Source organism: Bombus huntii, chromosome 6 (assembly GCF_024542735.1).
Source record: "Bombus huntii isolate Logan2020A chromosome 6, iyBomHunt1.1, whole genome shotgun sequence".
Lineage (NCBI taxonomy): Eukaryota > Metazoa > Arthropoda > Insecta > Hymenoptera > Apidae > Bombus > Bombus huntii.
Genome location: NC_066243.1, coordinates 3,739,077 through 3,765,295, shown reverse-complemented (window position 1 = coordinate 3,765,295; position 26,219 = coordinate 3,739,077). Strand labels below are relative to the sequence as shown.

At 36.1% G+C, this 26,219-nt stretch overlaps 1 protein-coding gene and 1 long non-coding RNA gene across 13 annotated transcripts in view; both read right to left on the bottom strand.

Annotated features, from left to right (window-relative positions):
• LOC126866593 (guanine nucleotide-binding protein G(q) subunit alpha) overlaps window positions 1-26,219 on the bottom strand; it is a 66,818-nt gene that overhangs the window by 2,393 nt on the left and 38,206 nt on the right. For 3 of the 8 annotated variants that reach the window (XR_007689930.1, XM_050620406.1, XM_050620402.1), the window contains 6 exons: window positions 6,749-6,933; window positions 6,496-6,650; window positions 5,972-6,100; window positions 4,305-4,434; window positions 4,046-4,199; window positions 1,806-1,913 (listed from right to left, as the gene is read on the bottom strand). Coding sequence is in view for 7 of the 8 variants with exons in the window: in XM_050620406.1 (XP_050476363.1) it covers window positions 1,806-1,913; window positions 4,046-4,199; window positions 4,305-4,434; window positions 5,972-6,100; window positions 6,496-6,650; window positions 6,749-6,933 (861 nt within the window). In the remaining variant the exon portion in view is untranslated. Of the gene's footprint in view, window positions 1-170; window positions 1,448-1,805; window positions 1,914-2,856; window positions 2,965-4,045; window positions 4,200-4,304; window positions 4,435-5,271; window positions 5,401-5,971; window positions 6,101-6,495; window positions 6,651-6,748; window positions 6,934-26,219 lie in introns of those variants that run through there. The other 5 variants (XM_050620408.1, XM_050620407.1, XM_050620405.1 and 2 more) reach the window with 5 other exon arrangements.
• On the bottom strand, window positions 7,967-12,915 carry LOC126866606 (uncharacterized). 5 transcript variants are annotated; one of them, XR_007689960.1, is made up of 5 exons: window positions 9,028-12,915; window positions 8,904-8,962; window positions 8,548-8,858; window positions 8,209-8,464; window positions 7,967-8,113 (listed from the first exon to the last, which is right to left on the bottom strand). It is a non-coding gene; the product is annotated as an uncharacterized LOC126866606 (long non-coding RNA). The 5 variants fall into 5 exon arrangements; XR_007689959.1 differs by having other exon boundaries at window positions 8,548-8,843; XR_007689958.1 differs by having other exon boundaries at window positions 8,904-12,915.

Sequence of the window (26,219 nt, the reverse complement as noted above, 5' to 3'; positions counted from 1 at the left end):
TAATACAACAGTATATGAAAAATCAACTTACCCTTAAGTGAAGGGTGAGAATAAATTTGAAGTTCATACACATGCAACATGCAATTTTTATCTTCTATGTATAAAAATTCACAAAAACACTGACACATATATGATATAATTTATATTATAGGAATCATTAAAGAAATTAATTATATTGCAGAATGATATATTTAAATTAAATAACTGAAGCACATAAATTTATAACAATCTCTATAATCCTTATCACTGACAATTGAACATAACAAATTAGAGAAGTTACAATTAATTGCAGAAATTTTATAAAAGTATATATAATAGAAAATAAAGCTATATATGTAATGCAATAGTTATCACATGCCATTGAAGAACAAAGTATGTTCCACACTCCCACAAACGTGAAATATACACTGCTTGAAACAATTAGGGGACTGCTCTTACAAAGTATTCTGTTACATCGATCAAGCAAATAGAAGTAAAGAAATCTTCCAGGCTTGATATACTGAAATATTACTCGTATGATTCTGTGATAAGAATTGACTTTAAGATAATAATTAAACAAAAATGTACAGACACAAAAAGTAGGTATAAAGATCAAAATGAGTGGTATATCATCCTTTAATTATTTTCAGCAGTGCGTTATTGTTTTACACATTTAACTGTGCTTTGTTAAATGAATTACAGAAACTTGTTATTGAAAGAATGCATAACATTCTTTAGTAGCATTTTTTAAAATAAAATAAATTTGTTTAACTAAATTTAGAAACTTAAGAAATTATTACATTATGATCAAACAGTATGTGCAAATAAATATGGTTTGTATAACCCATGCATTAAAACTTTGTGCAGAGCATAGTATTCCTTCCAATGACCTTGTAAGTTTAGCACTTATGAATTAAAATTAAAACCAGTTATGAAATTGATCATACTAATCTAAGTTCTGTTATATGGTATTCTGCACGATTAAAATATATTATATCTTATGATAACTGTTTTGAATTTTGTTAATTAAATAAAAGTACTTTCTTTTACTAGTGAAATAATATGGTATTACTGAAAAAAACTACTTTACTCAATCTGTAATACTAATAAACCAAATATTTTTTTTACTATGTTTCACTGCATTTCACTTCAGTAACAATTGATTATTATTGATTATTATTGTTGAAATGATTTATGCGTGAACAATATTATGCAGGGAACAGATTGGCAGTCTCAAAATTTTGCACACAGAATATGTTACTCTATTATTACATCTGACTTTCCAACACATGACTAAAGATTAATAGTCATTTTGTAAAAAATCTGTATATATTCGCAATAAAAGAAACACATTAAAGATCATATGTAAATGCAAAAATTGTCCTTTAGGCAAGATTAAATTCTTTAAGTGCAGTTTGCATAATTGTATCTTTAACGGCACAAAATACAAGCTTAATGTTTTCCGTGTCTGATGAATAATCCCATAAGCGCAGCATGCAATAATAAACCACATTTTAATGTTAATATCAATTTAAAACAACAAATCAGACAGAAAATCAATCCAATAGTATGTTTAGATTATTAACTATGATGATTAATAAACATTCAAAAAATAGGTAATTAAGAAGTTTTTAAAATTAAATTGCACAATAGTATTAGTTTTTGACACTATAAAATAGATTGATTTTCCTGAAGTAAATAACCATTAAGATAAGAATTACGCACCTGCTGTAGAATATAGGCAACATGCAAATTATCTTACACAACATACATAATGTTAAGAAGCAAAAACAAATGCACATTAGCATCAATTACTAACAGCCTACCTGTGGCACACGTAAAGTGTGAATATATAATCTTCTCAATATCTGGATTCAATTCGACAAACATCTGTAAAATGAATTCTCTAGCAGGTATGGCATCTCTTTGTGGGCCTGTGAAATATATAAGCAAGCATACGAATTGACAATTACTTCTATTTATATTTATTCAAGCACATACTATCTTTTTTCTCCCAATTTAATTATGTAATATCAGTGGGATATTATTTTAAAATCTGATTGAAACCAATTCAAATATTAATTAATATTAATAACATAAAATTACAAGACTTATACTACCTATAATAAAATACTTTTAGAACACAAAAATATAATAATAACAGAAAACTAAAATTAATATCAATTATTTTACTACAATATATAAACTAATATACATTAAAATGATATGTAAAGATTAAAGAGAAAATTAGATACAGAAGGTAAAAATTATGTTTTCATGGAGAAAAAAAAATTTTTTTTTGAATGTTGAAACTATTATCGAATCCACTTTATCTGGTTTACTAAATCAATAAAGTTTATATCCAAATCCAATAAATACTGAAGGACAAATTATTCAATTAGTTCTATTAACTCTCAAAGAAACCTTTTAAAGCTATTATCAGTCAAATACAAATCTCTTATGTAAGTTTAATATATGTTTTCATTTTATCAGATTAAGAAAATATAACACATTTTAATTAGATTATTTAAATTAGATCTAATTAGATACGCCTGGAAAGTTCTAAGGAATGTTTATGTCAAAATGCTTTGAAATTAATTGTAAAGTAAATAAATTTCCCTAAAGTAAAGCTAAAATCTCTATTTATGTATGTAAGTTGTTCTGGTATGGTTTTATGGAAAAGTTGTATCACTTATTATAGATAAAATGAATGAAAGGTAATGTCGAAATACAGAAAATAGCTGTTCTATAATACAGAAAGGGTTAAGCTTTAAGGATACAGTTACAACTTTATGATGTATAGTTACTGGCTCAATTTAGAAAATTCTCTACAAAACATCTACAATTTCTGCCATGATGTGTTATATTTAAACAGACCTGTCGCACACGTGAAGTGAGAGTAGCACATGCGGTCAGGATCAGGATTCGTACTGAGATACACCTTTAAGATGAATTCCCTTGCTGGTACATCTTGTTGTTTAGGGCCTATACCATACAACTTGTTCACTTACTAATAATAAACTGAATAGTATGCTCCAGAGCAATGCGAAATAATTCTAAGCCTGATTCTCTGAACGTATTGACAATTCATCCGAAGGTGTTTCATATTTCACATTTTATGATATACTTAATAATATTATGATATTATAACTTCTATATTACTTTAAGAGATAAAGAGTCAATTTTATTAATTTTAATAAATATAAATAAAATTTTTAATAGAAACACAATATTGACTGAATAATTTATAAAAAAGGGAAAGATATAAATTTACTAAATATTTTAGGGGAAATAAATATATAACTTATATGAGAAGTATCAGTACGAGTAAAAAATATTTTTTTCAATTGATTCGAAATGTTATTAAAGAATTTTCACCAAGTTCGAACCTATCTATACTCTACTGAATTAATAGTTTAGAAATTATTTCCTTTTCTATTTTATTTGCGAAAGTTTAAGTTCTCTGCGATATATTTTAAAACATGGTAATTCAATTTATTTTTCTATTTATTAAGGATAAAATACCGTATGAAAAGTATTTCCAAATCACTAGTAACGAATTATAAAGATTTAATAAAAATGGATGAAAAATCAAATACCTATGTATAATGTTGGAATAATTACATTAACTAGAAATATAAAAATTAAAAATCTATTTGCAATGTTCAATAATGGAATTGTCTGCTGTGTTTTAAAAAATTAATTCATCTTCCTGGATAGAATAAAGAAACATAATCATTTCTGAAGATAAAATTCATTCTAAACCGAGTATATTAAAATTAACAAAGATTATCAACCTTTATTAATAACTTATTGAATTTTATTATGTGTTTGTATGAGAACATTCTATGTAAAATCACATCTCGAATCAACTGGTAGATTTTTGTTCACACATAATGAACAATAGTAAACATCTACTAGATGTAATATATGTATGTAATATACTATATTACATACGATGTTGTACGTATCAATCTAAAGATTCACAAACATTAATAAGTTTAATGTTGTGAATGTTGTTATACAGTATAATTTCCAAAAGTAAATATTAGTGTTATGTACCTACCATTATATTCAGGAAAATAGTCAACAAGATGAGAGTACATAATCTTCTCCTCGAGCAGATCTTTCTTGTTTAGGAACAGAATAACAGAAGACTGTTGAAACCAAGGATATGTAATAATTGTTTTGAACAAAGCCTTACTTTCTTCCATTCGATTCTGGAAAATGGTAATAACAAGTTAGAATGATATGATTCAATTAATGATATGATTTATATGGGTAAACTAAAAAATAAGAGAAAGAAATATTGTAATAGTATTTACCTCATTTTCCGATTCAAACAAAATTTGATCATATTCACTTAAAGCTACTAAAAAGATGATAGAAGTGACATTCTCGAAACAGTGGATCCACTTCCTTCTTTCTGATCTCTGTCCACCAACGTCTACCATCCTGTAAAATATACTTATGTAATATTGTTCATCTTTTCACTTATGACTTAAATATTTGCTACAATATTAATCAAACTAAAGCGCAAACTGTTATCCGATATTTATCAATTTGTTAAGTGCAGTTTGTAAATAATTCCTAATTTCACATTCAGAATTTAAATTACTCGTACGATTCATTAGTCAAATGTCAAATGTAATATTTACAAAATGATATTTCCTGAACAGAAATTTCATGGAAAAACATGCAAACAATGAGCTATTTAAAGCAAACGAAGGATAAAAATTGAAGAGAAAAAAAACAAAAAAAGAAAAGAAAGGAGAACGAAACAGGAAGAATCAGCTATAAAATATGTAGTAAATAACATAATCCTGTTTTTTTTTTAATAAGAAGTTATTTACGTGTTCACTCACCTTGTCAATTTTTTAAGGTACAAATAGTAAATATTACTATTATTACGTTACATTATCAATGATAACTTATTAATTACCTGCTACTTCTATTTTACCTCTGTAACTTATAAAGTCTATTTCCATATTGTGATAACTTACGTATAAGAGAATATTATTTACATTACAACAAATCGCGATAATACTTAAGAAACTATATACGATCGAGAGAGAAAAAAAAATGATTAACATAAATAAATGGTATTGCGATAATGTACAGACAAAAAATACATGACACGATAGGAATAAAATAAAAGTGTCTACCCGTATTAAAAAAAAAACTCACACAGGTATTTCGATACTAATCCATTACTCCAGGTTAGTACGATACTAAGTTAGTATAGTATACTTCTAAACGTATAGTCAAAGTTCAAGTAATGTGTGTTAGTACCTAAATATGATGGAGTCCAGATCAAACGGATATTCTATAATGCCAGTAGTAGGAGCTCGAGCCCGAAGAATGTCTTGTTCGGTAGGAAGGAAGTCAGGCTTTTCGATACGTTCTAGGTCACTAAGATAACTGCAAAACAAACGAAGCCACAGTCTGATAGTGCATGCCCATGCATGTATTAAAGGTGATTACGAGGAGAGGAATATCGCAAAACATTTGACACATGCTCGTTGTCCCCAGCCTGTAAGAATTCTCTCAAATGCAAAGTTCATTGATTTATTCTTACAGTTTTATGACACAATAACTGACAGTGGGACAGTTTACATTGTTCACCGCAAAGCTATTATGTTCCTTGTAAATAAATACGATTGATCGAGAGAAGACCGTGTGCGTCCATACTCCGCTGGAAGAGGAACACCTTGCGTTGTGTCTTCTCTCCGCATACAGAGCACGAAATTTTCTCGTCGTCGCGAGAGACGAAATTTCGTACATGGAAACTTAGCACCACGGCACGTCATAAAACCGGAGGTATCAATGGAACTCGCGACACGCCAGTGAGAAAGGAGAAACGAAACGAATGATGGATTCCATGTACAATGAAATCGGTGAGTCACAATACATGCAGCCACGATGCAGAAAGAGTCCAATGTAAGTAGATCACAGGCACAGGCAGCGTCTTCCTTTGCATGGCGAGACATACCTAAATCGAATTTCTTCCAAGTCAAAAGGATATTCAATTATACCAGTAGTAGGCACTCTCACACGAAGAATGTCCTGTTCTGTTGGGAGGTAGCCTCTTGCTGCGACTCGATCTATCTCCAATAGGTAACTGAAACATCATGTTCTCAATACCTGATACACGGAACATCTGGCATTCCCAAATATTATAATCTCGTTTAACGAACAAATATCGAATCAACCAGATATCGAGTAAACCATTCACATGAGTAAATGGATCGCTTATTAAATAGAAACCTAGCAGTCGGTGCAAACCTTCAACGTTCCATCAAATATTTCTTTACAACCGATTCTTCATATTTAGACGTTACACGCGTTTAACGTTTCACACAGGCCTGTACTTGGCGGCTGCGTATTCGACTCGTTTAGGGGCCGACACGTTGGGACTGCTAACCGAACAATGACGTCGAGTGGAACGAGGTGAAAAAAAGATACGCTCTCCTCAGGGGCAAGTAGATGGCAAAGACACGTCCAGACGGTACTTACTACTTAGCGGAGTCTGTGAGCTGATATTCTCGCCTGCGGTCGTAACACTCTTGGATACCACTATCCGCCCATAAATCTTTGATTGCTTCTACGTATGGACTTTCAAAGGTTGTAACTGTCTCGAAGTCCACGCTTCGCACGAGTTCTGCTTTTTCCTAGGATCGCATGGAAACAACACATTTTTCAGTTGCACTTGGTTACCATAATTAACACGGGGAGAAGGGAGCCCAGGGTCACCGATAAAAATACTCACTATATTCGCAGATGAGGCGTACTGGATCTTGAGGAGGTCCATCGCCCGGATCATGGACTGCATGGCCATGAAAATGTTTTGGTACACGAGTTTAATGAACCCCCTCTTGTCATCGTCCGAGTAACCAGACCCGTGGATGATTCTCATCTGTTTAATGAAGGTGGATTTGCCGGATTCACCAGTACCTGTAACAAGTTTGTGAATCATTAACGAGCGAACGTTGCCGAGGTAATCGACTTTTTCTGGGTTACTCGTACTTTCACGATTCGGCTTAATCGACCGATGAATTTATAAATTTCATTCATACGTAACGAAGGTATTCCATCGCGTGCGTTACGTTTGCCATTACGTATTATTAGGATAAATCGGCTAAAGCTGTGTATTTACTGGAACAAATGTTACCAGATAGTACGTATGTGTGAAATCTGTCTGTGAAACGTGCGATGTACCAGTGCTGTTTTGTAGCGGTAATTGCAATCAATTTATTTCTTAAGAAAATAATCATTTTTCTAGAAATAAGCTTCGATAGAATGTAAATACACCGTTGGCTATTTTGTACAAATGGCTTTCTACTGTTTTTTGTTTTTTTCTCTGGTTACTTTATTACAAATTATCGTGTCGTACGTAATACTAAAGACACTAAGCAAGGTAAAGTTTGCCATTTTTCAGCAAATGTACGTATAACGATTAGGTGTCTTAATATTTACAGCCAACAACGTACTGTGATGTATCTTTGTGGTCAATTTGACGAATCAATTTAATAAATCAGTAGATAGATTCCATCAGATAATTAGGAACCACAGTTAAAAATTTCATTCACCTATTTCCACGGCTATTTATAGAAATATCATCTTGTAATAATTATGAACTGATAAATATAACACTTACAATCACAAGCTTTTAAGACATTTTAATTTGAGACATTTCCAAAAAAGAGATCCATCTTTTTTCAGGATTATTCGATATTATTGGTATCCGCGTAGCAATTCAATCGAGAGTGCAATTATTTAGTTATATCAAAAATAGCAGCACCTATGTCAAGTATTTTCAAATTTTAGGGTGTCGATCATCGACTGATGCCGTAATAAATAATCAGAGCAGGTTTTACTACATTTGGTCTATGTTCCTTTCAGAATATTTAACGTTACTTTGTATTCTATATTTAAATAAAAAATCCTATATCACGTAGAGTGCAGAATATAAATAAAAACAAAACACTAAGATTAAGTAACTTTAATTTTTAGATCCAATTCCATGGCTGGGTTTCGTCTCGTTCAAGTTATCTAAATTCAGCACACTTGAAACGTTTCTTCGGGTTTTAAGCGAAGTTAGAATTCTCTTAGCCATTCTTTGTTATTTCTTCAACTAAAAAGAAAAATGGTTATTAGATAACGTTCTATTTCCAGCGTCGACCTTCTCTTAATTATTATACGAATTCTCTAAGCTAAGTCGACTTTTACCTAACTTTCGGTTTAATCGTAGCGAGCAAATCATCGACCGTTTTTGTAAACATTCTAAGACGATTTTTATATTCTTTTTTATGTCTTATGGCCAGCTTCGGATATTTTTACGACGTTTTCAGGTATCCATTTTTTATTAAGTATCAGTCGAAGCTACTTGCCACTCGTTACTCAACGATTTCGAGCCGATTAATTCGACTTATATCGATGTTTATGTAATCGAGGCTTTAAAATCGTTATGCGTGCCGAATTTTTTCTGCGAATGCAAATCTAAGGTTATGTAACGAAAGGAGCGTAAAAAGCATAAACAAAGAATTTTGGCGTTAACCAATAGGTTACCAATAGCAATTAAAGCAAGTAGCACGGTACTGCGTGTTAAGTGACGATATTTGTGCTCGTACACAAGCAGCGTTCAACAATCAAACACGTAAACTCAATTATTATACGCCGCCACACTTTGTCAAATAGTGCGTCGTAAACTGCATTAAAGCAGAATCGAATAATTTGAAAATATCATCGATACTTGTGCGATCAAAGAACGAGAGAAAGTATCGATTGCAACAAAGCGCTGGTGCTCGCTATTCGATAATTAATACAGCGATCCAGTTACTCATTTCTGCCTCGTATCTTGGTGTCTGAAAGGGAAACAACTGAAAAATAGGTAATATTGAGCCGTCCTGCTTCTATGTACAAACCGTTCCAATGACAAATATCGTATTACATTATCACTCGTTAATAGAATACGGATGTACGGCTGTCTACAAACATTACGAGTTATTAACGGTTGCGTAAGTTACTCGGCGGGTCGCATATTAATACTTGCATTTGCATGATCCGCGTTGCTCGGTTCGTAGCAAGAAACGGCCAAAGTTCCCGTGAGAACACGTGGACGACAAAAGCCGGCCCAACGATTTTCCAAGCGACAACTACGCGTATCGAGAATTGAATCGACGCCGCCGCGTGGTTCGAGTTGGCCGACCTCCGCCGACCTCCACCGCTCGTTCGACAATTTCCGCGCAGCGGCCGATGCGCGCCTCGTGCTTTTCCGGATCGCCGGCGGAAGCATACGAACATCTACGACGAAAAACCGAGCCGCCAACCCGAAATGGGAAGTGACACCAACACCAGGGACGTACCATCGTCTGTCTTCTTCCCTGTATCCTTTCGTATCCGATTCTTTGAATTACGTGAAATTTCATAAAAATACCGGCTCATGTCCTTATTTTTCAACAGTATCTTTTCCTGTCAGGTCCAGTCTGTGTTTTGGCCATACGTAGAGTATAAAAATGATAGGAAATTTAACGTTAAAGTTTTATGTTGGTATATTATGAATTTCGGTAACTTTTGCATTGAGACAATCTTTTACCGGATTAGCAACGCTCGTTTTGTAAATTTACATTTCCTTTTTATACTTCTCGTTTTATAAATTTTCTTCTGGTCGCCATTGTACTAATTTCTTCTTCTCTCTTCTTTCTCGTCTAATTAATTAGTATGTAAATGCTACAATAAATACTATGGTGTGGTTTTGCGGCCACCGTGGATAATTACGTTAGGACATTCAATCAGAAATTAACCTACGGAATCACTTTTGTAAAATATTTTTACGTCATAATTGCAGTTGGAACTTTGGAAATTTATTATATTATAGTTTAACATATTTTCTGTTGAGTTTACTAGTTTCAGTTAATTATGTCTGCGGAATATGCATTTCTCTTTAACACAGCAAAAACGTAGTCAGAGATTTTATTAAAATTTTAATTAAAACGTTTCGTTATTAATTTTTTTAACTAATAATTTTACACGCTTGTTGCAACGATTTTTCTACGAATTTGCAAAACTCGCGCACGGCTACTATAAGAATAAAAATTACTTTGCGCTATCCTTTTTTTTGGGGGGGGGGGGTTAAGTTTCAAGCAAAGTCTTCATATATGTACAACGAAAAATCATAGTGACGTAAATAAACCGTTATTTAATATTACAAAATAATGTTCTGTGTTTATCATTATACAAATTTATATTTTTTCAGGTCATAAAGACGCATCGCGGCAGAGAATAAAGTTATAACTAACTTAATTATAAAAGTAAAACTACCATACTTTTAAGAGCTGAAATACACGATAAAATTCTCAATATTTTCATTTACATCGTTATGATTTTCAGCCTGTCATATACTGTTCGAATTTATTTATTAATGATAATAAACACCTTCCAATACATCGATAATGAACAGAAAATTACACGTAAATCGTTGCGGAATAATTTGAAGGAGAGAAGAATCCAACGAAAATTCAGCGAGGACTCTGCAATCGAATTAACGCGAATTTCAGTCGAACTTTCCAGTCACAATTCCGCTGTAAATAGTCGATGCTATGATATCTCGCAGCCGCTGCTATAATGGAGCAATAATTCGCTCATAAACTAACACTATCAGCCGTTGCAACTAGTATATACCATTTCTTTTCCTCCTTCTTGCTAATAATAACGCCGACATTAAATAGGTTGCAAGCCGATTAATTCGACCCTTATCGGATCATACGCTCGGAAGTGTGCAAATGAATTTTTTCCGCAAGGAGTTGCTCGCCATTTAATCGAACCGTGGTTTAAGTGAGCTGTTCGATTTGATAATCCATGAAATTATCCTTGTCATTCTCGTTGCAGATTGTCACCTGTATAAACCGCCGAACCGTTCGTTTACACCTCTTTGCTCTTTATCCAAGTTAGCTGAAAGCTGGCCATCGAACTTTCTGCAAACGTTTCTTTACTTTATCATCGCTGGTAGCTTTTCATTCGGATAATTTGAACCAGTCGACTCGAGCAAGACGAAATATTAACCTTTGACTTGCAGCTATTATCGCAGATATTAGCTAAATGCTAAACAGCAATTTTTCAAATCGACCTGATCAAACCAATTTTAACCACCACGAGGTCTTCTAAGACCACGAGGAACTTGGATGTTTCTTAAACTCCTGCAGTCACGTTTATGCTGAAGATTGTAACGGAATTCTATCTGATAACAAAAATTGATGCGAACTGTAACTTTAGTTGTAATTCTTCGTTAAATTATAGAGAACCTTTTGTAACCATAGAGTCTGATTGTACCAGCCTCTGATCCCGAGCAACTTGACTGTAAATACAAGTACGTTACATGTGCTTGTTACGTGTACACCGAACTATATCTCAACTTACAATATTTACTTATGTTTGTATTTATCGTGTTAGATCATTAGGTAAACGTATGGAAATATTTACACTATGTTTCGGATTTATTTTGCCACGTGAAATTATCTTTCACCTGGTTGTATCATCAACCGAGCTTCTCGGAAGCCAAACCGATCAACTCAACTCTTTATCAGCCTCGCAATTATGCTACATACGTGTACGCCTAATGTTTGCCTTTTGAAATAAATTACTCGTTTCCATAAGCTGATTCATTGCAAGAAGATAACGTAAATGACAGCAAAGTCTAAGGCAAGATTTAAAAAAGTAGTTTAGCAACATCACTTTCTTGGTGTTGATCAATGTCGTTTCTCAACATCTCGGTTGCAAGACACTGTGCATGTACAATGGCTACAAAGATTACTGCGCATACTATTGCAAATACTATTCGCACAACATAGCATTAAATATAACATTTACATAAATTTCGTGTTATTCAATGTTATACAAATTTGACATATGGGAATATTGACATATGAAATGCATGTAAAATCTATTTAAAAGAATGCTTCGTTCAATGTCCTTGCTGTACATCTCAATATTGCCACCTGACACTGTCTGTATTTGGTGAACAGTTAATGTTCGTCTAAGTAGCTGGTAAGGAACTCGTAAAGCATGGGGCCCAAGCGAAGAAAGATGAAAGAAAAGTAAAGAATAGAAGAATGAATAGAGTCCAGACTGTCGCACAAATTTCTGTTATAAAGAGAAGCTGCTTTGTGGTGTGAACCCTATTGACCTACCATTCACGGTACAGCACACAATTCTAAAGTGGTACGAAATTAGATGAACCAATTATTGAAAAAGGTTGAAAATATCCAAAGAATTGAAGAAAGCACATATCCAGTTCAGAACAAAGTGGGTGAAACAGGCTGAAATTTATCACATCAGATTTACCAGACATATGGGGTCTAGAAATATGCTAAGCATTTATCGAAAGCAATTTTAGCATTTATCGAAAAATCAATATCTTCGTATGAACAAATTTGTATAATTGCCTTGAGTGCTTAGTAACGAAGATCTGTAATCGATGTTTTATACAAGTTCATTCAGACAGAGTAAAAAATATACGTGTAAAAGGACGCGTCTTTCAGTTGTTAAAAAGAAAGTGTTTCTAGTTTGTTCCCCTTAGTTTTGGTGAGAAAATCTTTGTATTATTCGCTTTTTGCGCTCTGGAAACATGTTTATATGAAATATGAAATAAGACAAATCTCACGATTTGTACAAGAATCACATACAAATTGTTTAGTTTGCGATATAAATTCTAATTGTATGGTATAGTTTCTAATTTGTTCCTCTTAATTTTGGTGAGAAAATGTTTTTATTATTCGCTTTTTGCGCGATGGAAATATGTTTATATAAAATATGAAATAAGACAAGTCTCACGATCTGTACAAAAATCACATACAAATTGTTTAGTTTGCGATATAAATTCTAATTGTATGGTATAGTTTCTAATTTGTTCCCCTTAATTTTGGTGAGGAAATGTTTGTATTATTCGCTTTTTGCGCGCTGCAAATATGTTTATATAAAATATGAAATAAGACAAATCTCACGATTTCTACAAAAATCACATACAAATTGTTTAGTTTGCGATGTAAATTCTAATTGTATGGTATAGTTTCTAATTTGTTCCCCTTAATTTTGGTGAGGAAATGTTTGTATTACTCGCTTTTTGCGCGCTGGAAATATGTTGATATAAAATATGAAATAAGACAAGTCTCACGATCTGTACAAAAATCACATACAAATTGTTTAGTTTGCGATATAAATTCTAATTGTATGGTATAGTTTCTAATTTGTTCCTCTTAATTTTGGTGAGAAAATGTTTTTATTATTCGCTTTTTGCGCGATGGAAATATGTTTATATAAAATATGAAATAAGACAAGTCTCACGATCTGTACAAAAATCACATACAAATTGTTTAGTTTGCGATATAAATTCTAATTGTATGGTATAGTTTCTAATTTGTTCCTCTTAATTTTGGTGAGAAAATGTTTTTATTATTCGCTTTTTGCGCGATGGAAATATGTTTATATAAAATATGAAATAAGACAAGTCTCACGATCTGTACAAAAATCACATACAAATTGTTTAGTTTGCGATATAAATTCTAACTGTATGGTATAGTTTCTAATTTGTTCCTCTTAATTTTGGTGAGAAAATGTTTGTATTATTCGCTTTTTGCGTGCTGGAAATATGTTGATATAAAATATGAAATAAGACAAATCTCACGATTTCTACAAAAATCACATACAAATTGTTTAGTTTGCGATATAAATTCCAATTATATGGCATAGTTTCTAATTTGTTCCCCTTAATTTTGGTGAGGAAATGTTTGTATTATTCGATTTTTGCGCGATGGAAATATGTTGATATAAAATATGAAATAAGACAAGTCTCACGATCTGTACAAAAATCACATACAAATTGTTTAGTTTGCGATGTAAATTCTAATTGTATGGTATAGTTTCTAATTTGTTCCTCTTAATTTTGGTGAGGAAATGTTTGTATTATTCGCTTTTTGCGCGCTGGAAATATGTTGATATAAAATATGAAATAAGACAAATCTCACGATTTGTACAAAAATCACATACAAATTGTTTAGTTTGCGATATAAATTCTAATTGTATGGCATAGTTTCTAATTTGTTCCCCTTAATTTTGGTGAGGAAATGTTTGTATTATTCGATTTTTGCGCGATGGAAATATGTTTATATAAAATATGAAATAAGACAAGTCTCACGATCTGTACAAGAATCACATACAAATTGTTTAGTTTGCGATATAAATTCTAACTGTATGGTATAGTTTCTAATTTGTTCCTCTTAATTTTGGTGAGAAAATGTTTGTATTATTCGCTTTTTGCGTGCTGGAAATATGTTGATATAAAATATGAAATAAGACAAATCTCACGATTTCTACAAAAATCACATACAAATTGTTTAGTTTGCGATATAAATTCCAATTATATGGCATAGTTTCTAATTTGTTCCCCTTAATTTTGGTGAGAAAATGTTTGTATTACTCGCTTTTTGCGCGCTGGAAATATGTTGATATAAAATATGAAATAAGACAAATCTCACGATTTCTACAAAAATCACATACAAATTTTCTAGTTTGCGATGTAAATTCTAATTGTATGGTATAGTTTCCAATTTGTTCCTCTTAATTTTGGTGAGGAAATGTTTGTATTATTCGCTTTTTGCGCGCTGGAAATATGTTGATATAAAATATGAAATAAGACAAATCTCACGATTTGTACAAGAATCACATACAAATTGTTTAGTTTGCGATGTAAATTCTAATTGTATGGTATAGTTTCTAATTTGTTCCCCTTAATTTTGGTGAGGAAATGTTTGTATTATTCGCTTTTTGCGCGCTGGAAATATGTTGATATAAAATATGAAATAAGACAAATCTCATGATCTGTACAAAAATCACATACAAATTTTCTAGTTTGCGATATAAATGCGCGCAGCTCATAGCATCGTCTGAAATAAGCGCTGCATCTAACCCAATTTTCTGCCCTCGCGTCGTTCGAAAATTGATCGTCACGTACGAAACACGCCACGTTTTGATCTTCTTCATCTTCACACGATGACTCCATTTCGAATGTCTTTGCGAAGAACGCGTTCCTGATTTCGTCCCTGGATATCTACGCAAGGGAACGAAATTTTGATCGATTCTGCACTTCGGAAAATGAAAACAGAAGCGATATACTACGCGACACCAAACATAAATGCTAGAACTACATACTTTAATGTTGAAGTACGATTTCCAATATTCAGATAACATAATAACGTAGTGCACTGCTGATGAAAAAGCTACGCGATGCAGAAGACTCTGGAAACGGCGAATTTCTTTGCTTCCACCGCCACTTAACGTATCTGTTTCATTTAACACGTTGAATGCCATGCTAGTTTTACAGGGATTGCCCGTGGCGTCATGACGAATTGTTTATTACGCGATACACATAATGTTGAAATATCACAAGTCCATATTTCACGTATAAATAAGACTACTTTTATATGTTTTATACTGCATTCATTTCGTCACACCATTGTAGTAACGATGGTAATAATACAAAATTTATAACTATTGACATTCCTTCAAATTATATTATATTTCTACTAATCTTGGCGCGCCGGTCACCGGTGACCCCCACGGCGCCACTGACGAGTAGAGCGCCGGTCACCGGCGACCCCCGTAGCATTCGACGTGCTAAAGAATGGAAGCGGCTGAAGAGTAAAACTAAAGTGGAAGTAGGAAAGAAAGCCGAAAAACCGAAATCGATCCAGCTGTAAGAGAATTAAACAGTGGAGAGTGGCGCAGAGCGGGGTCACGCGCTCGATTCTAATTGTACCTTTTAGCTGTAGGGCTCTTAGCTGTTCTCCTTGGAAAGAACAATAACACTTGCGCGCCGGTGTACGTCCCTGAACATGGTGGGGCGGCAACAAACACGGAGCACGAAACGGAGCAAAAGGTGGGGTGGCTTAACGGCGGCGGCGGCGGCGGCGACGACGGCGGCGGCGGCGGTGGCGACAAAGGAAGATGTGCAGGTGGTACACACAGAGCACGGCGCCAGCATCGCCCTCGCGAAAATCATGAATGAAAACGGGCGAGCAGCCAGCACTACTGCGTGCTATCATGCAGCCACCGCGTATGGATCTCCTCTCGTCTCTCCCTTTCGAATGCATTGGCCGGCCAACAGCTCTCTCGCGTTCTCTTTAGTTTTTAGCAAGCGTGGCGGTAGCGGCAGCAGTGCCGCTGCCTTTTGTCCGCGCCGCGCTGAGAAAAGGCGATCTGCTCTCACCAACACGCCCTTCTTCGTCGCCGCCTAACTGTCGCGCGCAAGCAAGGGCAGCGTCAGTTTGCACAATATCGTGTGAACGACATCCCCCCGTTTTAAGAGGTTTATTTAGGCACCTGTATCTCATCGGCGTCGCATACCCCGGCTAAACTACTCGAATCGTTAGCACGCTTATTGGCGACAATAAGGCTTCTGGCCTGCCTTGGGATACGCGGGCTACCGTGTTTCCGTACGGATGTATAGCTATAATTGTAGGAAACAAAAAATGGATAAAATCGAGGAGATTATATCGAGGATGTAGGATAAGGACATAAGAAAATGTGGAACATTTTGTAAAATTGAGAAAGTCGATCTGTGAATGCCTCGTACGGAGAGTTACGTTGTTGTTGATGAAATGCTCTGCGCACAGTTACGTTCGTTTTTCTCATATTAACGCTTTGGTGCATAAATTTGTTAGTAAGTTTAACCAGCAGCCGGCGATCTTTCGTAAAAATTTCATGTTCTTGAACTTTACGTAAATGGACGATTTGCGCGTGACACGAATACTAACGTTTAGCTTACGGACTTGAGGACACGTTGATGCCAACGGAGAGTGTTAATCTTCAGTTTGGAGAAAATACGAAAGAAAAAGAAAACAGTGAGCGTGATTCCTCGTTGCAGTTTTGTGTCGAACAAGACATTTGCTCTGTTAGCAAAAAAGGGAGCAAGATCCAAGTATGACAGCGTTAATCGCAGGGCTAATAAAATTTTCAACGTTCGTAATTTCGCTGAAAATAATATTTTGTAATTAGAGTTTCAGGACCAGTAAAACGATATATTTTATTTATCGTTATAGCTGTTACAGTTACAAATTTTAGTTCATTCTTCCTGGTAACATTTTAATTTAATTTTCACGCTCGTACAGATCTAAATTATTCGTCAACATCAGGTTGTCCGTTCTTCCAATGCAGCTTCTTCGAAAGCTAAATTAATATCACAAGCGATGTGTCCAAGTTTAAACTCACGTAAGAAAATGTTGACCTATGGTTCGCTTTAACGCACAATCCACCATTTTATAATAAAATAATGAACACAAAGCACCGATCGGTTAGCTTGAGAATTTTATACGTTCAAAACGTATCCCAAATGGATCGTTTCGTACGCAACCACTTAAATTATAAATTCAGCCCATAAGAACCATGGGTTTCTTTAATTCTCTATAACGTCACGCGATTTGAACGTGTACATACCCATAGGTCGTATCTTTGATCTGTTAATTTTATTTTACACTATTATTGCATTGTATTACGATCACGTTAAGCCACTGTATTATTAGCGCTAAATATCTTATTTACGACAATTATCAATATCTAAATTACAGATCAAACTGCAGATTTAAACAAGAAGTTATCACCAATTACGAATGTCTTCTTTTGGACAAGAGATTAATAGGTAAATTGTCAGGTGCGCTATGCTTGATACAACAGATTCAGTTGGTTTAACAGTTTAACATACGATTATCATACATAACGTCTTAAAAAATTCAACGTTATATTCCCCAGCTCCTTTTTATGTTATCTATACTATGCCTGGACTAATTATAGGCAATTAAAATGTATACTATGATATATGCGGTATAAGGTGCATAAGTTATATAACTCGTCGTAAGTTGATTAGTATACATTAAACGCTGGTTCGCCGAGATAAAAAAAATAGACGTGATAATTCTCTGCCTATCGGATTATCCTCTTTTCCCCGAGTATTTTATTTTTTTATTTTGTGTATATTTTATTTTGCTTCTGTTTAAACAATTCCTGATACCCGCCGCTACGTTTGAGTACGCGTTTTTATTTTTATTTTAATCCGTCGTTGCCCGTTGTTTCGAACGTTTGTTAAAATAATATATTCGAGGCAATGTTTCCGTATTTATTAGGTATTTATTTAGCCTCTCAAAATATGCTACTCAGCGACCTTTTTCTTCAGGTTTTATTACGTAGGTGAAACAGTGTTCGAGATTATGAAATTTCTATGGGCAGACTTCCTGACACGTTGTTATGGCACGTGTGTTTCTTTCGTGTATCAACTTACTTCTACGAATAGATCGTTATAATTACGAAGTACGTAGAAATTGTACGTGGGCTAATATCGCTCAATGGCGTACTATTCTAATGAATAGATCATTAGTCACAGATACATATAACACGAGACACTAACAATTGTCGTTTGATACACTCGGTATGACCGAGCTGCAAGCTCTTTCTTCTTCTTCCAATTCGTCAAAATTCCACTTGCTTGAATTCATCGATCGAATTTAACGAAAAAGCGATATGAAAACACGAATCTATGTATATAAATATACGTATACGTAAAACGCAAGTGAGCGAAAAAAAGTTGAGAGAATTAAGTTTAAATCGTAAGAGAGCGAGAAAAAGATGTACGTGTCTCTGAATTTTTGAAAACAGCGTGAAACAGCGAGAAGCTAAAAAATGTCCAATTTACAAGTTGTATACGTATCGATGGATATTAAATAACTTTTGCGATTCTTGAAAGTAAAAATTAGCGTATTAAAGTTACTCTAACGGGTGCGGCAATAATAAACACGACTATGTTCCAACGATTTTATGTGAACCATCCTGGGAGAATAATAATTTTGCTTTTCAGCGGCGAACAGCTTTTTAATTGAATTAAATTAGTCGGAAATTTAGAAAACACGCGCCTCAACGAATACACTTCGTTGCGATAGTTTTGGATCGTAGCACGAAAGAGCAAGATAAGATGCATAAAACGCTAGCCATTTTCAACTCAAATTCAAATTCTCCGTAAATGAACAACAATCGATAAATTTCTCAGCTTTGATTCCGCTGGAGAAAATTATCGATTTATCGTAACGCGAGTACGAAACCGGCAACGATATCTTACGAACGAGTCGTTCTGTTAACCGGAAACAAGCCCGCCAGCCAAAATATAGGAAAACACTGGAAAGGAAAATTCTGGCTGATAAAATTTCATGCGATAAAGAATGACGCAATAGGCATGTTAAGTATAGATACATCTGCGTGGTCTAAAAATACCAATTAGCGTTCGATGGAACGTCGAGCGGATGTACGCTCGTGACGAGAGGACAAGGGTGACATGAGAACGCTCCGAGGAAATTCCATTCGAAATTTCCACCGCGCGATCTATGAAATATCGGCGCGGTGGGGGCCGGGAGGCAGGCTGAACGTTTTCGAAACAATTTTTATCGCGCTCTTAGAAGGCTGAGTGGGAGGAAGAAGCTGGTTCCTCGATGTACATATGTGCGTTGACTTTATGGCCGATGAATGTGGAAGAATTGCGATTGGCGAAGCCGACGGCACAGAGTAGCGCGGTAAATTGCTATGAAAGACAGGGCTGCGCGGGCCTCGAGCCTGGTTTAAAAATAAAGGACACATCATGGAAGGACAAGAGGAAGGAAGACAGAGAGAATGCATCGAGTGAGTCACGGCGAGCGAGATATGCGAAAGGAAGTTTGCCCGACCTTCCAGCCTTCTAATAAATGCGAATACCAGATTCTCGAAATATAAATATTCCTTGGGGGAATCCGTACGAGAGATCGACTATCAAACTCGGTCGAATGTCGCCTCCTTTTTTTACGAAAAGTCCCATCGACTCTTTCCTCGCCAATTATTAAGAGCGATAAAGGGTGTAAGAAAATGGTCTTTGGTAGGAATTTAGAAGAAACGATTAGGCGGATAATTGTCTTCTCGGTCTGGAGATTTCCTGCGTCTTTGACATAGGATGTACATTTTTCTGTGGCTCGGTGCGAGAACCGACAACGTCGTACTTTCGCGAAAATGGGTTAAACCCGGTATCGAGTTTGTTGTAAACAATCGTGTATTCCGTGTAAAGATAGGAAAATTTCAAGTTCTATATAGAAATGACTGTAATGACATTCGTATAGAAATACCAAAGTCAACGTGAAAAATAATAAGCAGCGTAAGCTTTCATTCTCTTGCTTTGTATTAGCGAAAGAGATTTGAAGTTACAAAATCTTCCGTGTCGCAACTTATTTGAGCATGGGTTCTTTAACATATCTCTAAGTGCTAATATGTCAACTTTTTAAATAACGAAATTTTTATTTGTATTTGCTTCTTGCATTGAACAACGTTATGTGGAACGCAACTGGCGGTACAAGCGGAAAGGGGGTGATTCTACGCGAAAAAAGAAGTCGAAAATATGGAATAACAATTTTTCGTTTGAGGCTTTGTTTTCGAGAAAATCGACTTTGAATTGAAAAAAAAAATTTTATTCCATATTTTCGACTTTTTTTCCGCTTGTACCACCAGTTACCAACCACCCTGTATATGCTTGGTTTTTTTATAGAAAACGAATATTAATAACGTCAAGTAAAATTAATTTAATCACTGTACGAGTCGTTTATTTTTATTATTAAATTTTTAGATATTAATTATATTTAGAGATTAATTACGATTTCAAAATCCATTCACGTTCGAGATTTCGACAAATGTTATGTTGTCGTTGTAAAATCCAATTACGTAATTAATAACAGAATTAGAAGAAGTTTGTTTAAAATTAATAGCTTAAAGACTTTTCTTATGCTGGCGGCGGTACGATAAACTTAGATTTCAAATGAGTCAACATAATGCATTCATTTTGTAACGCGACTAAATGCATATCGATGGCAATGTCTATATCTATTGATTAAACAGCGGAATTTAATGCTGATATCACTTCAGAAAAACAAGGCTTCGTATACTTTTAACGAATAAAAAAGTCTTAATAGAATTTGAACGCTATTAATAACAACAACATTATTTATAAAAACACAACTGACAAATTTAGAGAAAAATTGTATTTCCATTCTAAAGAAACAGTGAGTATTTATTTATAACATTTTGAAAATAATACCGCGCGTTCGTATATATTTGAAATAATTTTTAATGTATGACAAAAGTAAAATAGTATATTTTTATCGATTAATATAATGTACGAGTAAGTGCATTTTTTATTTGCACATTTTATAAATCTCTGGAGTATTATTAAACTGATACTATGTGCTGCATCCTATATACAGTACGTATTATATTACACGTATTATATGAAAACATCGAAATGTACGGATGGTGCGATAAATTACTACCACGATGTATCAATAATACCACGTCTTTCAATTTTATAAAATAATCCGATAATCGCATTAAAAATATTTAATCTACTCGTACGTAGATATGATTGGTAACGTAAAGAAATATCGTAGATACGAATGATCGTTGTACAGTTCGAATATATTGAAATCTTCAAACGATCGTCTCTTTGAAGTTCAAACAAAACTTTTCCAGCTGAAATAAGAATAAAAATAAAATTGCCTGTACATCATATTAGAAAAGTGTGTTCGTCGTTAGTTTTATACAAAAATATTTATACTCGCCAGCTATATTTAAACACTGCTGCCTAACTTATACAACGATCTCGTCCGCACTCTACGTTCCACATGATCCAAGCAACAATTCTCCACCCTCCGTTGGAACTTCACTCAACACCTTGCCCGCAGGAATTTCCATGGCTAAAAAAGAGCGATATCCACGGGTTACATCCTATCGTTTGCTCGTGCTGTTCCAGGCAGCGAGCGAAATAATCAGCGCGAGATCTCGAACAAACACGGCTCTCACCTACGTACGAAAGCGGGTCTCTCTCTTTCTTTTTCCATTTTACTTATTTCCCTTCGCGGTTTCTGCCGTCGTGCAATTTCTTTCCTATACTATAACTATAAATTGGACGCGTAATTTAAACACGTGGACGACTATTCTGGACGCGACGTCATCTTACAGTGTCCCTTGAGAGTCGCACAGCAGGTCAGCTGCACGTTTCCTTTTTAGCCTTCGTTTAACCCAGCCTTTGTAGGTCTACAGGTCTATTTGATTAGCAGGTTGTGCGACTCTTTTCTCACATGTTCGCGTCGCATTTCTCTTAGTTCTGCCTCGGATAATTCGTACCCCCCTAACTTTCCGTGGAACGACGTTCGTTGCCGATGTATCACCGATGTCACTCACAACTGTCCTCAACGTTATCGATCGCAGTGATCCAAGTTTAGCGACGTTCTGCCGCTGTTCCCCGCGCTGTTCCACCAGTCTGTGCGGCTTTCATACTTGTTTTCTACATTTCTAGGCGCACGAAAGGAGACGACACGGAAACGGGCAGACGTGGAAAGGCTGACGGTTGAATGAACAAGGGACAGGCAGGGGAGCGAGGGGAGCAGCAAGGAGAGGCGAAGCTAAGGAAGAAACAGGAAACCGAGCAGGAGAATGGCGGACAGACGGTGGAAGAGCGGTGCAAGGGTGGTGCGAAGCGTAGTACGATAACCGTATATATACGACGCTGTGCCAGTCTCATCGACCTAAAACCGAGGCGAACTCGGCGAGAGTGGCGGCGAGGCCGCGATGGAGACGCCGGCAGTGGTGTAACTCGCTGTGCAATCGGGGCTGCGAACGATATCGAATGAGCGAGCGAGACATCGTCCGAGATACGTGCGCGAAAAAGAAGAAAAGAAGAAAAGGAAGAGAGCGCGAGCAGCCAGCCGAGCAAACAAGTTAATGAATGAACGAACGAACGAACGAACGGAACGGTGGGCGGGGCACGGCTACGTTCTTCCGTTGTACTTTCCGTGCCGCCGTCACCCAACACTCGCCTCGTTCTCATCGAGTCTACAAAGAGACGATTCTGCGGGAAAACCGAGGAAAACCGGTGTACGGCCGCCTCAGGAACCCGTCGACCACGCGTGTGCGTGCACGTTCGCACCTAACCCCCGGATCAACGTGTGTGCTACATCGCTGCTATTGATTTTGTTCGGATACCCGCGTACCCCTGCTGCAACTCCGCCACGGAACCGACCAACGATACCTTAATAATTAACCGATTATGCAATCTCGGCTTTGCAATATCGCGGCAAATTGATTCGTTCGTGTCTTTCTGGGCGAGACGAAGCGGTCGTGTCTCTTCGTGTCTCCAAAACGGTTTAATTTTCACAAGATGGCTCGACCTTCGATTCTCAACGACTGGCTCGTCGCGAGAAAATTTTCAAAGGCATCTTGGATTGGAAATATGCCGTCGGTGCGTTGTATCGTTACGAACGATACGTTCGATGGAAAATGGTAGGTTCGTGTTTGGATAATTAGCTTTCCTGCCGTTAGATCGGTACGTGTTACCAAGGTGTTATTGGTCTCGCTCCACTTTTGTTAACGGCTGTATTAATGGTCGTCTGCCATGTATATTCCGCTGTTATGGTTACTGCGGATTTGAAAAGTTGAGTAATATGTTGTGAAAAAACGAATATACAAGGATTTTATTACTTTTCTCGCCAAGCATTTTTTTTTTTTTTTGGGGACATACTGTGCTGTATTTTGTATTTTATACACGCGATGGAGTGTCATTCGAGCTGGCAAAAGCCACGTCGTTGATCAAAAATTGAAAGCGTAAACGACATTAGGAATGTAGAAGAAATTAACGACTATGGATATTACTTTAGGAAATTTTCCTTGAAATTTGTAATCGTTTGCGCTATCTGCTTGTAACGAGGAAGATAGAAATAAGTCGTTTGTGTTTCGAGACGCTGGATAGCAATTACGTACTCGAGCAGCGAAATTGAAAAATCCACAAGGAGCGGAGCTGATCGGTTCGATCTCTCAGAGACTCGCCCGCCTGCCGTATTGGCAAAAATCGATACATAGAATGTAGAAAAATAGAATATGAAACGTAATATTTTGATATCAAAATAACTAATTAGAAAATACATTTTAAATAGAAACGCGTTTGGTAAATTGGAAATTAGGTCCCAATCGAGGTATCCAATTTTCTCGACAAATACGAACGTATATTTGTTTGGCATTTTCGTGGAAAATAAAATTCTGCGCAAGTCAGCGAGAATTTTACGTACGCGCTCGAGCAGAAACATGTTAAATATAATACACTTGCATGAACACGATCAGGGTTTTAATTAGGTGAACAATTCACCCGTATCGTAGAAACGTATCCGAATTTCTACCTCCGCCGATTAGAACACACTGCACCCGCGAGACCAATAACATTCAGTTTAGTAATTCATGCCTACACAAATACTTCGATTTTAGCAATCGGCGGTTCGTTTCAGCCACTGCACGCTAAATCAATCCTACGTGCACCATTATACACTTTGCAATTATACGGTAGAACGCGGCAAACCAGCGATTACGTGTCGCAGTTCGATCTAAAAAGATAATTCAAATCTAAAAAGATCATTTAAATGTAAAAAGATAATTTAAATCTAAAAAGACACGAGAACTCGCTCGAAAAATAAGGCATACGGAAAACTGTTTCAAAATTCGCGCCACAGCGTGTAGTACGCTGGCAGATCTACATGGTCGGCAGCGCCAGGTGCGAATTTTTTCTAAAAATAATAAACAGCGTCCGTTTGTCCCCGTTCGTCCAACCAAAATTATCGTCTGTCCAATCTTCGACAAAAAGTTATCGGCGAAATTCGATATGGGAACTGGTCGCGATCCACGGTTACCGATATTCTCGTGGCTCGTTCGAGTAATCGGAGACTTCTTGCAGATAACACTGACGGTGCGAAACATCGAACCTCGCAGGAGCGAAAGAAGGCTCCTGCGACCTAACATTATTCCGGAAATTTCATTTGTTTCGATCGTTATAAGATTTTAAGCGTAAAAAGATGCAAACGGGTCAGAAGGTTTTCTACTTTTGCCACTGACATGGTCGAGAACCGAACGTAACGTTCGTTTAAATTTGCAAACGCCGTATTAACCTCGTTTGTCTCTAGACAGCTTTTATAAAAGCAAAGAATATTTTCTTCAACGTGTTCCTTTTATTTTTCTTACAAAAGTATATTATACGATGTTACCGGTAAAAATTGTCATAAAACTGATCGTATTTAGCATCCACCTGCTCCAGCATTTTTATCGTTCAACTTACGTTGTTTTACACAGAGGATGTTGCAACGTTGTACGTACCTCTTAACGTTATTGGTGATCATTTACAAATGAAAATTGCTCTTAAATTCTACGCTACGATATTCCCATTGTAGGACGTTCTACGATAAGAAGAAAAAAACCAACGTCTTTGTTCATTGTACATTGTAAGAGAAATCTTCAATTATTCGCATAAGCGCGATTGAACCACAAATATATAGAGGTCAGATGCATCGCCTATTGATCTTTAGTTATACGTAGATGTTGGAGTACTCGGCTAGCCGGGTATCAGCAGCTGTAACTCACGGTTGTGCCGTGCGGAAGGTTTCCAGGGCGGTGGAAGCTCCATCGTCGCCGCCACCACCGCCATCGCCATCGCTATCGCCACCGCCACCGCCACCGCCATCGCCAGCACCAGGGGTGGGTCGATAGATGCCGACGTGGAAAGCAGGAGCCGTCCCAGCCGCAGCACCACCGCCCCGATATATTTACGCGCTACCCTTCTCTCTCTCTCTCTCTCTCTCTCTCTCTCTCTCTCTCATGCTCTTCCTCTTTCGCATATTTTCTCCAACTACGCCGTTTTTCTGCTATCATTCCGCCGTTGCAAGCCGTTTCTTTCGTCTTGCCGACGCGTATCAATTTGCCCAGGGTGTTTTATTTGAAAAATTCTCTGCTTTCGTTCGGTCATTCGGCGAAGCTGAGCTGCGTGGCGAAAGCGTCGGCGTGTCGGCGGCGAAGGCAGTGAAACTCCGTTTCGTCGAGAAAACGAGCTTCGATCTGCTGCGAAACGGATGGCGACTGATGCAATATTTGCCAATTTTCGAGACAGCCGCGCGAAAGTGCAGGCGAAGTTGATAGATAGAGAAAAGCGGAGATCTTGCCCGGAAGAAACGTGCCTACTCACGTTAGAAGGGTGCACGATCGATGTTCATGCTATTAGACGTTGTAGCGGAGAGGAAATATTGCTGCGATAAGTGGAGCAGCGAGATAAATCTACGTTAAAGGCTAAACGTTGTTTAGTCTGATGTATATATCTCTCGACAAAT